The 13,192-nt window shown below is 37.9% G+C and overlaps 1 protein-coding gene across 4 annotated transcripts in view; it reads right to left on the bottom strand.

Annotated features, from left to right (window-relative positions):
- dip2ba (disco-interacting protein 2 homolog Ba) overlaps positions 1–12,712 on the bottom strand; it is a 58,402-nt gene extending 45,690 nt beyond the window's left edge. For all 4 annotated transcript variants that reach the window (XM_057363332.1, XM_057363331.1, XM_057363334.1 and 1 more), the window contains exon 1: positions 12,463–12,712. In XM_057363332.1, coding sequence (XP_057219315.1) covers positions 12,463–12,547 — 85 coding nt within the window. In that variant the 5' untranslated portion in view covers positions 12,548–12,712. The remainder of the gene's footprint in view (positions 1–12,462) is intronic.
- Positions 12,713–13,192: the final 480 nt, after the last annotated feature.

Raw genomic sequence — 13,192 nt, 5'->3', positions numbered from 1 at the left:
CGTGTGTTATGGTCTTCTTCTGCAGTGCGTATTTGGAATTTCTGCACGAGATCGCCCTCTAGCTTTCGGATGCAGCAGCATTTTACCGTACTTCACACACAAGCAGTGCATAAATCACATGATATATATTTCGGTTAATCGTGCACAGCCCTAGAAGACGTTTAACATTGTAAAGAAGTCAGAATGCATGACACACCGTTGCAGCACCCCTTTAACAGGACAAAAATGTGTTTCTTAAAAATTTTTTATCTTAAGGTACTAGAAGAGTGCAAAACACAATCCCACCAGACATGTGTGCAAATGAAGCAAACACAACAGGACAAATGCAGGGGAAACTGGTTCTCACCATCTAAATGTGTGAGAAACGGTCTTCCCTGGAGGTAAACGTAGACTGAAGGGATACAAAAACAGGAGTGTCTCGGGTGCTTTGCATAAAAGCTGTAAACAAGAATGAGGTTTGGAAACAGCGGCAAAACTGAGGCCAGAATCAAACTTCCACGGAAATTTGGATGAAAACCTAAAGAATGCTGTGGAATGGTAGAATGAGCTGAGACTGAGTACTACACTCTTTATGACAACTAAATGCAAAGGGCCACGACAGAGTAACTGTTCGGAAACATGTTAATTTGAATTCGGTTGTGACATCACAACCATTCCGATTCTGAATTACCCTTTTTTAGGGTAAATTTTAAAAAAAATTCTGGTTGAGGGATATTTGAGTTTAGAGTATTACAGATCTAGAAACTATATTAAACTGTTTATTTTTCAGAACTGTTTACAGAAATGTATACACAACAATGGGAACAGAATCAAAAACTGTCACAAGCCAGATTCAAACACACATCACCTGCATGAGCGCCATAGCTCAACTTGTCAGAGCATGTGTGCTAACTGTTAGGTCCCGGCTTTGACTAATCTCATCTCAAATGAACGAGGAAAATCTTGTTTTCCCCGATATGATAATGCAACATTAATACACCACATCCTGTTCATAGATGGCACATTGTGTTGAAAGTTATTTATGTTCCCTTGGCAGCACAAGGCTCCTAACACCACAAAACTAACTTTCACTCATGGAGAAGTGTGACGGATCGTTCCCCTGTACACAGGCCAATAACAGCAGGTACAAGCAAAGCCTCATGGTATTTCGTGAAGGCATGTTAATAATTCAAGCTCGCCACCCTGTAAGACCACAGCTATGCGACATTAACTATTCACAACAGGGCAGCTTGGACCGGTCCCTTATACAACCCACGCTGAGGGAGCAGACCCAGTGGGCCCAGTACCAGAAGAAGAGGCCCTGGGCTTTTGTTTGAGGGAAAGGGAATCTGTGTCGGGACATCTGATCATGTCCCATCTGTTCAAGCTCAGTGCTCGGTATAAATACGATGCGCCTTCTTTTAAAGCACTTTGTGTTCCATTCCCATGAGGTCTATTCTGCAGATGGATTAAAGGTTATGTTTGACAAGCTGGCAAACCTCGATTGCACCGTGACACATTCAACGGTCTCAAAAAGCTCAATACAGTTAAGCCACACTACGAATTTCATTGCATTAGATAAGAAGATATCAAACCATGATCTGATGCTGGTAGAAAATGGTGCTCAACCTTCTCAGAACAAAGTGATAAGTTATACGAAGTTAGAAAATTATAAGTACTTCACACCTAACAAATTAACCACAAGTGTATTTCATCACAATAACTTTAGTGGGATCTTTAAAAGTTCCTGAATCTTGGAAATGTCGAGACTAAAAATAAGAAATCTTAACCTAATTTGTTTGCATGCTGTGATACCTGAGCTTAGGGCTGTGCCGATAAACGATATCATATCGAATCGCGATAGAATGTATTTCAAAAACGATGATAAGCTATTGGCATTTTGACTCGATATGGATTAATCTTACAGTCTAACAGAACGCAGAAATAAACGCAACAACAGTCAGCGTGCAGCTTTTATCATGCGCGTCAAAGTACAAAGTCCATTTCATACTGCACTTGGCAAAGAAAACTCAACATGAGGAGGAAAACGTTACCGGAAGCGGAAACAAAGGTGAAACTAACCTCGAGTTGTCATCACACGGTTTATCAAGTGTCTTATTTTTTTCGCAATCGCCGGTTAAACAAAACAAACTTGAGGCGCAATTGCAAGTTACTTCGAAAATCAAGCACAAACGTTTTTATATCCATCGTAAACATATCTGCTAACATGAGCTGGTGCTTATGAAACAAACCAGCGCTGCCCTGTACAGATTAGAGATGTAATGAAGTGAGTTTGTGTGCACATTAAAATATTGAACCTTGTATGTAAGATGCTTGCATGATTAAAGAAATGTACTACAGTTTATGTGAGATGTCTTTTTGAAAGACTAAGGTTCACTGAATGCATTGAATGACTCCCACTACTCGAGCAAGACATTATTGCAGCGTTATGTATGTGCGCAGGTGCTGAGCCAATAGCGTGGTACACAGTAACAGCCTTTCATTCGGTTTATATGTAGGCTGCAGCTATCGATTCTTTTACTAATCGAGTATTCTACTGATTTTCCATCGATTAATCGGGTATTCGGATAATAAGTACTTTTTCTTTATTAAAAAGCAATACTAATTATACAAGAGAAAATAAGACAGGTCTCTTAAAATGAGTAAAACAGACTAATTTGTTTCCTTTTTAGAACAATTAGTTTTTATTGCTGAAATAGCATACATTAATATCTGTGAAAACTAAACCCATTTAGTACATTCCATTGCCATATTAAATTCAAAATGCAATATAATACAAATATATAAATAAGAAACATGAATAAAAATGGAAATAATAATTTCAAACAATAGCCTATGACTTTTATTTTGGCAGGTTGTCAGAAGACGCTTATTTTTTAGTATGTCTGTTTCTTCACTCAAACAATAACATGTTTGTGAAATAAACTCTCAGCGCAACTCTGGAGGTGAAGTTCATGTCCTCATTCAGCGCAGACGCAGACAAATTCATGAGCATCACGCGTGTAGCACGTTAAACTGTGCAGTTCATTCACTCAGACACGCAGACCAGACAGATGAAATGTGTAAATAACAGGATTCGGTGTCCACTAGTCCGCATCTAGTTTGATGGACTCAATGCAGCCGGAAAACAAGTTTCACTCGTAAAATAGACTAAAACTAAGTAAAATATCAGTTCACCATTTCAATAAGCTATTAGGGCTGTGACGGTGGCAGTTTTTTACCACCGCGGTGGTAATAGACAAATCGACCGCGGTGGTGCGGTGGTTGAGAAATATATATTATTTATATAAATAATATTTATATTATTATATTTGCGTGTAGCAACCACATGACGAGTGGAAGAGAAATATAGACCTTATTTAAATACTTGAAATTGTTAAATAATTGAAATATGATATCTGAAATAAATGAGGATGAAACATCCGTCAATGTTTAACGCGCAAATCCATCAGTGAAACGGCACACTACAGCATATAAAACATTTAAATAAACATCAGTAAATAATGAAAACTTAAATGATTAAAGTTAAACAAAAAAAGCTCTTGTTGCAGTGACTTCAGTCAGTGGCGTATTAACCCTTACAGTCCTTAACAATTCCATTTGAAACAAACTGTTTAAACCTACCTTGGCTTTCCTATTCAGATTACCATAAAAACTTTACTTTTTCCGACTCGTCGTTGATGTGAAACTTACTTGTTGACATTGTCCAGATTAAAATGTGTACAGCTGCACTAAATGCGCGTTCAGAAGATGTGCACAGGAGCTCAAATGAATAGATGTCTCTCCGCCACCACGGCAAAACCTGCGCGCGCTCCGACACTAAGCAAGCGGGTCATAGCCAGTTTTGATTTTACGTATCTGTTCATTTCACAACAAGATCCATTGCAGAAGCCGCAGAATAACCTGGGTTTCGCTGTGCAGGCCTGCGCTCGAACGCACCAACGGAAACGTATGCCAATAATTTCTGTTAATTTAAAATCTTTTAAATAAAACCATCCACAACTGAAAGGCTATAACTAGCAATCGTTATCGCAACTCTCATATTTATTACACCTATATTTGTCAGAGTGACGTGCACTACCGCCGGTGGCAGTTCTCCACCGTCATGGCACTTTACCATCGCTGTGGTGCGGTTGTTACGGCAACCGTCACAGCCCTATAAGCTATCAGTTATTTATCAGCATGAGAAACACGTGTGAGCGTGTGAACAGACTAAAATGCGTGTGTCTCGCGGTGAATGCATGAGACTTGAGAGCCCTGTAACATGAATAGATTTTAGCGGACTGTGCGTCAGTAATAACGGTCCGTGGGGAAACGCAGAGCTCCGTGTGTACTGTAGTTAAATGGATTAAACGAGGCTTCGAGGCAACAAAAATTGCCTCGATGATTTTTTGTATTCGAATAACTCGAGTTACTCGAGGAATCGTTTCAGCCCTAGTTGAATGTACTGAATGAACACTCCCTTTACTTAACGAGTCAATTGAGTCAAAATGAGACTGAATGAACTGGTACATGTTGTTTATGGCCTAATATCCTCTGTGTTGCAACAGTGCATTCATTTAATTAAATTTTAACTGGATAAAGGTTAACTTTTGTTAATAAACTGTATTTAAAATAGATTCTTTTAAATACAGTTTTTTATTAAATATATATCGAAATAAATATCGTTATCGATCAATATAGAAAAAACTATCGAGTTTACTTTTTTGCCATATCGCCCAGCCCTACCTGAGCTCCATTAAGTGCATAACAAAAAGTCCTTTTGAGGAAAGAATAACTATGACAGTCTACTCATGTGGTTCAGGGTACATGTTAGGGCTGTGCAATTAATCGAAAATTAATCTTAATCGTCCATTTTGGCCTTCAACAATTACAAAAACAAAATAATCGAGGTAAAACGATTATTGTGCTGCATTCCATTTAGCAAAGATACTCTCTTTTCTTGTGGTATAAAACCACAGCGCACAGCTTTCCTTTAAAGTGGTTCAGCTGTGCTATTTCTTTACATTCATATTTCAGTTGAATTCAGTTTAAAATCCAAGTTTTAAAAAAACAATTGCTGTTTGAAAAGTTAGTGAGTAATCGTGTTAAATAATCGGGATCTCAATATTGGTCAAAATAATTGTGATTATGATTTTTGTCATAATCGAGCAGCCCTAGTACATGTGCACATAAATAGCCTCAGTCACACAAACAATGACTATATAATGCTGATGTATACAAGATTCATCAAGAGTTATACAATATCTCACCCCAAAGTCAAAAGATAACTTTTACATTTGCCTTGACATCATTTTCATAAAAATGTCTATGAAAAATCTTACATCTGTAAAACAAATATCACTGGTTTAAAAATAAAAAATGGTTTAATTAAAAAAAAAACAATTTCATCAAAGAACACTGACGTCAACATGTAGTTTTTTTGCTTTTATTTACTTACAACGAGAAAATGTCAACTGTTTTTTCACATTACAGTAATAAGAATTGTAACAATGTAACGGTGTAACGATACTTCGTATTACGATATTTCGCGATGCAAAAATGTTACGATGCGCATCGTAGAGAGATGGGGATATTTTACAACATGTTTAGTTAAAAATATGTCATGTTAAAAATAAAGGTAATGACCTGGTTTCATTTAATTCCAAGGTAAAGTAAATTATGTCGAAACAGTTAAATCTTTGTATGGAACATTTAATTACAAAAATTAAATGAGTTAATCCAGATAGATTTTAGTAGACCAATATAATGTAGATTTAGTCGACTAAAAATAGACTAAAACTATGATAAATTGGGATGACTAAAACTAAATTGCATTTTAGTCAAAAGACTATGACTAAAACTAAATCAAAATCTGCTGTCAAAATTGACACTGATCTTAATTCTAATTTCAGTTAAGCCTTAAAATGTTAAAATTCTTTATTGAGTTGTATGTGCAACAAAATAAATTACTGAAATTGTTAATATTTTGAAAATAAATGTTATTTGAATTTTTAATTTAGTTCAAAATATCGAGATGTGTATCGTATCGTGAGCTGAGTGTATCGTTACACCCCTACTGCAAATGTTTTGTTAAACATTAAAAGTCCTAAAACAGGATTTATGTTACTTAGGCACACCCTCCCCCCTTAAGTTTTTAAACTTTCTTGACAGTTTTTCGTGAGATTCACCCTTCAAGGGAAACGTTAATTTCCTCAGACTTGCTTGGAAACCATTTGATTGCATTGAGAAATGAAATAATGGTTGAAAAAAAAAACTGTTTGTGGTTTCTCTTAATGGTCAAAAGATTCTGAGCCTGAGAAAGAGAGGGAGTGACAGAGCACAGAAATGACTCGGAGCACCGGGTTCAGTCCGTGTTCGGTCACTCTGTGTCCTAGATAGGAAGCAACTGGCAATAACATGCCCCTTTCATCAGTAAACACAGCCATACACCAGACTCCATACAGCATACTTCAATCCTCTTCATATTAACAATCAAAACTAACAGATTACACACATTAGCTCTGCATCACATGCTGGAGTGAAACCAACTGACCCAAAGACTGACTAAAGTAATTCAAGTAAACTGGCATGGCACTCAAGACGCTGATTGTGCAGGAGGCTTTTTTAGTTTTAGAGTGTAGAACAATACACTATTTAGGAGAGATTACAGAGCTAAAGTTCTTCAGACTGACGTCACCAAGAGCTTGAGTTATTTTTTATTGTTTAGCTTTCCTATGTTAAGCTGGTCAAACAAAGAGTGGCACACATTCGAAAGCAGATTCAAGCAGCGCTCGACTTCCTGAAACACCTTAACATGACTCACACATGACAGCACTGGTTTGACTGCGAGGAGTACAAGCATTAGCACACACAGAAGGACTGTAATTATACGATCGCTTCAATCAAAAGAGTAATACGGTGTAATTTTAGATTAAAGGCATTTTGACTATCGTGATTATCACGTTATTCCTGAAAAGCAATAGATCAGGAGACATCCATTCTATAAGGAACCCATGCGGTGATGCTTACACACACATACACAAGTCGTATGCGTGTCTCCTCTCACAAAAAGCAGCTCATTTGGGGTCACGAAGGTTTCAGCTGAAAAGCTCAAATGCCTGTTCAGATCCAAACCAATTTACCATTAGGGCTGTGTATCGCCAACAACTTTACGATACGATACCCATCCCGATACAAGGCCACGATGCGATACGTATCCCGATACGGGTCGATTTTTTATTACATTTATCATACGACAGATTTACAGCAAAATATACTTGCAGAAAACTGCCATTCATAACTACTTATCAGTTAATCTGACAAATCAATGCATAAAGTAGCTTTGAGAATGAGTATAAAGTAGTGTTGTCACGATACTGGAATTTCTAACTTCGATTCAATACCTAAAAAAATATCGATATTCGATACCATTTTCGATACCACGGGGAATAAACTGCCATAGCAATAAGGCCCTAATAAGCAATAGCAATATAGGCCTTTTTAATTTTTATTTGAAGTTAAATTGAACAAGACTAGACAATGAGGTATATATTTTTACATTATTTATTAATTGTTAATAATGTTAATTTTACGAATACATTTACTATTTAAAATCAAAGTTGTATTTGTCAGTATTAATGGACCAGACCCTGTTGAAAAAACCAGCCTATGCTGGTTTGGTATGTTTTGATGCTGGTTTGCTAGTTTGTGCTGGTTTAAACTGTTCATGTGCTGGTTTAAGATGGTCATATGCTGATTTAAGATGGTTCTTAGCTGGTTTAAGATCAAACCAGCATCGATCAAAACATACCTTACCCAGCATATACTGGATTTTTCAACAGGGGAGCTTACATAAATAGTTGTATTTTTTAACTAACATTTAAAAGAGATTAATAAATACTTGAACAAATGTATTGCTCATTCATTGTTCGTTCATGTTAGTTAATAGCCTACATTTTTATTTGGTTAAATTGGCTTTTATTCACATAGGCCCATACTGTAATCATTGATCAGCGCACATAGACAGAAACGCAAACTTAAACGCAAGAACTGTTGCAGAGACTCCGCACTGGACATCTTTCTAACATTAACAACTATTAACCGGAGCGAATGAGACAAGTGGATGAAATCATTGAACAGCGCACACACATAGAGCACTATGGTAAACACTGAAGTGCAAACGTGTATCACACGCGAGAACTGTTGCGGAGACTTTACCCGCACCAGCATTATTTCAAACATCAAATTAACCGGAGCGAACGAGACGAGTGAATGAAATCATTGATGAGCGCACACATAAAGACAGAAACGCGTGCATTAAACATGCGAACTGTTGCGGAGACTCTGTACTAACATAAACAACATATAACCAGGGCGAATGAAACGAGTGGGTGAAATTATTGATCAGCGCACATACATGGATCACTATGGTAAACACGGGAAGCGTAACGAGCGTGCACCACGCCAGATGAGTTACTGAGACTGGCCATCTTTTCTAACATAAACACAATTTAACTGCCACAAACGAGTCAAGTATGTGAGAGGAGGCGGGGCTCTGTTGTTATGCGTTCAAGTGCAGTGTGTGTTAACTCACTGTCGGAAAAGAGAAAGAGAGCGGGAACGCGCAGCTGATATCGATACGTGGGACATGGGTATTGGAACAGTTTCAGATTCTTCAGTATCGATACTTATCGAAATATCGATATTTTTGACAACACTAGTATAAAGTCGCAAAAGATCAAAAGACCTTATACAGAGACCCTTGTTTCTAAAACAGGGTTTCTAGGCTACATCATATGTGTGCATGTGTTTTACAAATAGACTATATTCAACACACTCGTGTTTGTTGAATTAGCGCCTAAACGACATTCACTTTACACTTCGCCTTAAACGCAAGTGAATGATACGAGAATGCGCTTTCATGTTTAACTTACTGCGCTCACGGATGCAGAGAGAAGGTGAGAGAGCGCGCTCTTCATGATTACAAGCGGGTCACATGAATATAGAATCAAGAGGGGCGATCTGTACGGATCACGGATAAACTCCGATCAGATCCTTATACCACTAACAATTGTTACACGATATTTTTGCGTAATAATTAGCTCATTTCAAAAGTGCTGCAGAATCGATACGGAGGCAGATGCATCAATGCGCGCATCGTCAGGAGCTCATGACGATGTATCGCCATATCGATATTTTGAATACAGCCCTACTTACCATAGGCCTGAACTACTAAATGGTGTTTATTGTTAGTAGAATTAGGTCATTATTTAGGAGATAATTCGGCCGGTTACTTTTCTTTTGTAATTAGCCCTGGCAGAGCGCCGTATTGTGTCGTGGCCTGAAATAATCTATATTTCAAACTATTTTGATATTTTATCTTTGATACTGCCAAATGACCAACTGTCAGAGCAAGTTTGTGAGAAAGTAAGCTGTATTGTAGCATTACATCAGGACAGTCTCAATTATTTCTATTCAACCAAATTCCAAAAGAAAAGCCTTAATTACACTAAACGCCTAAGTGCCATGCACATGAAAGAGAATTAATTAAGTGCAAGACTGCAATACATAATTTGAACCAGATTTCACTATAATGGTAAGGCCAGGCCTTTGCAGATTTCCAACCGTCCAAAAGACACATTTCTAGCCTCCATGTTTATCTCAAGGTCGACGCGTGCCCTTGTGGAAAGCACACATAGGTCAAAAGGTAAAAGCCGGAAAAAATACATCATGCCGACCAAAGCACTTTCTATACAACATCATGAAGATACAGTACAAGAGAGAAGGAGATACAGCACAAACAGAGCACACATGGAAGGGTGTGTCACATCGGTGGGGAGGTGACCGTCTGGAGAGGCGACAGCCTAAATCGACAGCTGCTCCTGTGGGAGGAGGGGGGTGAGGGAGCCTACCACCACCCTCCAATTGACCAAACACTCCATTTCACTCACCTGGCCGTGGGGCACTAAAACCCTTCCACTAAACACACAGTTGCAAGATCTTTCATGTCATTTTCACACACTCCCAAAAGTCACAGGCCTCTGAACTAGAGCACATGCAAATCGGTGCTTTAGGGGAACAGAATGGAACATTTGGAGAAAAATTTAAACTATTTTTAAAAATCAATTATTTTCTTGCCATGATGCAATTCCAGCCTGTTTTTTGTAGATCACAAATGTAGAAAATTTGAGAATCTTTATGCAGCTTCCAACTACAGCACATCTGTCAATTCCCATAAAAAACAGCATAAATGCACTGTACCATGAAAAAGCTGTAAAGATCATATTTTTAATCCTTTGATGTTCCAAGTACACAAAATAAGATACAGGTTAGGAATGGCATGCAAATAATAAAAATTGGGTGAAATATTCCCTTACACCGTGTCTACACCGGACACGACAGCCACATCAGTGTGGACAAAATTTTAAATTATAATGGGTTCTAATACGTTTCTAATGTCTTTTGTCGTGTTACGTCGCGCTGGTCGCGTCCGGTGTAAACACAGTGTTACGTTCTGTTGTCATTGTCAATCTCTTTCATTCTCTGGAGTGACTTGCACCACAAAAATGTAGCACAACAGTCCTCAGTTGACATACATAATAATTTATGGCATATCAGCATATAGTCATAAATGTTGTGTTATTCAAGTTACGGTTTCGGCTGGTTTTCTTGATAAGCAGCCTGGAGTGGAACACGGCCATGAACAATCTGTTTGAGAGTGTGGCCCACACACTAAATGCTTCAAGTTGCGTAACACTATTACTAAGCTGAAAACCAACACATGTCACCCACATAACGCTGAATGAACGACTAAAGATGTGACACTTCCACAGAAGTGACACATGGGTGAGAAGAAGAACAATTCCTGATGATGTCATGTTACACTGTCTAGTGACTACATCTTCTACATCTTGTGAAAAGACTGAAATTACAAATTGGTCAAACAAAAATCAGATCTTGAGAACTTAATGAGAAATATAATGTCACTTTAATGACAAATAAGAAGGCAAGGAAAGTTTTTAAAGAGATGTGTTTGACAGATGTCTGTGTATGTAATGGGACCTAAGCTCTTTACGTGATAGTTCACCCAAAAATCCCAACTCTCGCTCTTGTCATTTTAGAGTGATAGTATATATATTTGGAAGAATGCTTAATGCTTATAACCAAACAGATCTCGCCGCCCACTGACTCCCACAGTAGGAAAAATTACTTTATACATTTCTTTGTTCTGTTGAACACAAAAGAAGACATTTTGAACAATGTAGGACAACAAACCATTCTGGGGCACTTTTAACTACCATTGTATTTTTTCCTACTATGGTAGTCAATGGGGGGCAAGATCTGTTTGGTTACAAGCATTCTTCCAAATATCTTTCTCTGTGTTCATCAGAACAAAGAAATTTACACAGATTTGGAACAACTCGAAGGTGAGTAAATGATGACAGAAAGTCATACAGGTTTGAAATGACAACAGGTTGAGTAAATGACGACTGAATTTTCCTTTTTGGGTAAACTATCAATTTAACAGAACAATTCCTTATAAAAGTTTTATAGTATTATAGTAAAACTACAGTAACCATTGGTTTTGGTGGATGAACTCTGGTTCCTGTTTCTAGACAATAACACATATGTGGTTACTATGTATTTAAGATGTTTTACTTTGGTTAAACCATGGTTAATTTTCGTAAGTGTAGTTGTTTTTCGCATTAAAGACTGACGAGCTCAACGAAAATACGTGCAGTTCAAACCATGACGCGCTTTGACAAAACTCCAGTACAAAACAAAGACAATGATGACAAGAATCTTCGCACACAAAAACGCTCAAAACAGCATTTGGGTTCCCTCAATCCACCTCATTGACAGTCAGTATTAAGGAATTGTTTATAGAAGAACTGTCAAGGGATCTTTTTCTTTGATGTCTTGATCGCTCAATAACACTCGCAGAACAATAGTCTCAGTCTCCTGAGGTAATCTCAAGCGTTTGTTGCCAGCTATCAAGCAGCATTCATCTTACAGTTCTTATTCACGCATTTTAGAGTTTATTTCTTACATTTGCACGTCTTTCAAAACATCCCTGTGAAGGAAAAACAACAATTTCCATACTTTCAAAGGACACAGTGGTTGTGTTCAAAACCTAGCGAGTCGCCAACCTAGACAGTACGTCTGCGCATCACAGGCGCGTAATACAAAATCAAACAGCATTTAAAAACACGAGAATGCGAATTTAGGCATCCGACGCGCGTTCACAGAGTTCGATTTGAATGCGTCTATGCCCAGACATGCTGTCTAGGTAGGCTGCTCGGTAGGTTTTGAGACACCCTCTGTGAAATGAAATTCGCTTTTAAACACCACCACAAAAGAGAAAACACCCGTCTGCGTTACCTCGCACGGGTACGTAACAACGCCGTAAGATTTTATTAAAAGGCTCATGGAGAACATTGTGAAGGTTAAGTTATGTGATAACTCCATCTCTTTTCTTACCTTCAGACACCTCCAGTTCCAACTCTGCCAACTGCTCTCTAACCTCTTTCGGCAGGGCTGCCAAATCCACTCCGCGGTCTGCCATCGCCGCGAGAACACGCTGAAGTTGTCTTAAGTGGGATGAAAAGCGTTTCTAAAAGCAAAATCCTCTCGTCAAGACAGAAGACATAAATTAAAAGGTGAGTAACGATCCATCCGGACGACTACTCCTTCCGCCATGCTGTGAAAACTCACCAACGGCACTGAGCGATCACGTGATCGCGTTTACCTCCTGTGTGATCAATTACACCCCAAACACACCTCGGCACGAGACTCATGCGCCCTCCAGCGGCGATACGACAAAAACACGACCGTATTACTGTGCGATGGTACCACCCTTTATCTTTTTCCCAGCAAGAAATGTGTTTGTTTATATTGTTTGTAAAATATACCTTATATAATTGTTTCACTATTGAGCAACATGTTTAGGTTATTATATTATTTATTATAATTTAAACTATTCACACCATTATATAGGCTACCCTACCAAATATTTAGTATTACATATTAATAGGATCTTATTAGTTACACCCTGTTTAATATCTTATAATATTATAATATCATACTAGTCCTCTATAAGTTACAGTGAAAAGTTACTAAAAAGTAACTTACTATTAAAAAACAATGAAATACTGGCAAAATCTAATTAAACTCATTCTCACAGAGTTTTACTCTGTAACAGTTCAACAAC

The sequence above is a fragment of the Triplophysa rosa genome, linkage group LG21, assembly GCF_024868665.1.
Source record: "Triplophysa rosa linkage group LG21, Trosa_1v2, whole genome shotgun sequence".
Taxonomy (NCBI): domain Eukaryota; kingdom Metazoa; phylum Chordata; class Actinopteri; order Cypriniformes; family Nemacheilidae; genus Triplophysa; species Triplophysa rosa.
Note: the sequence above shows the minus strand (reverse complement) of the source record. Positions and strands in the feature narration are given on the sequence as shown.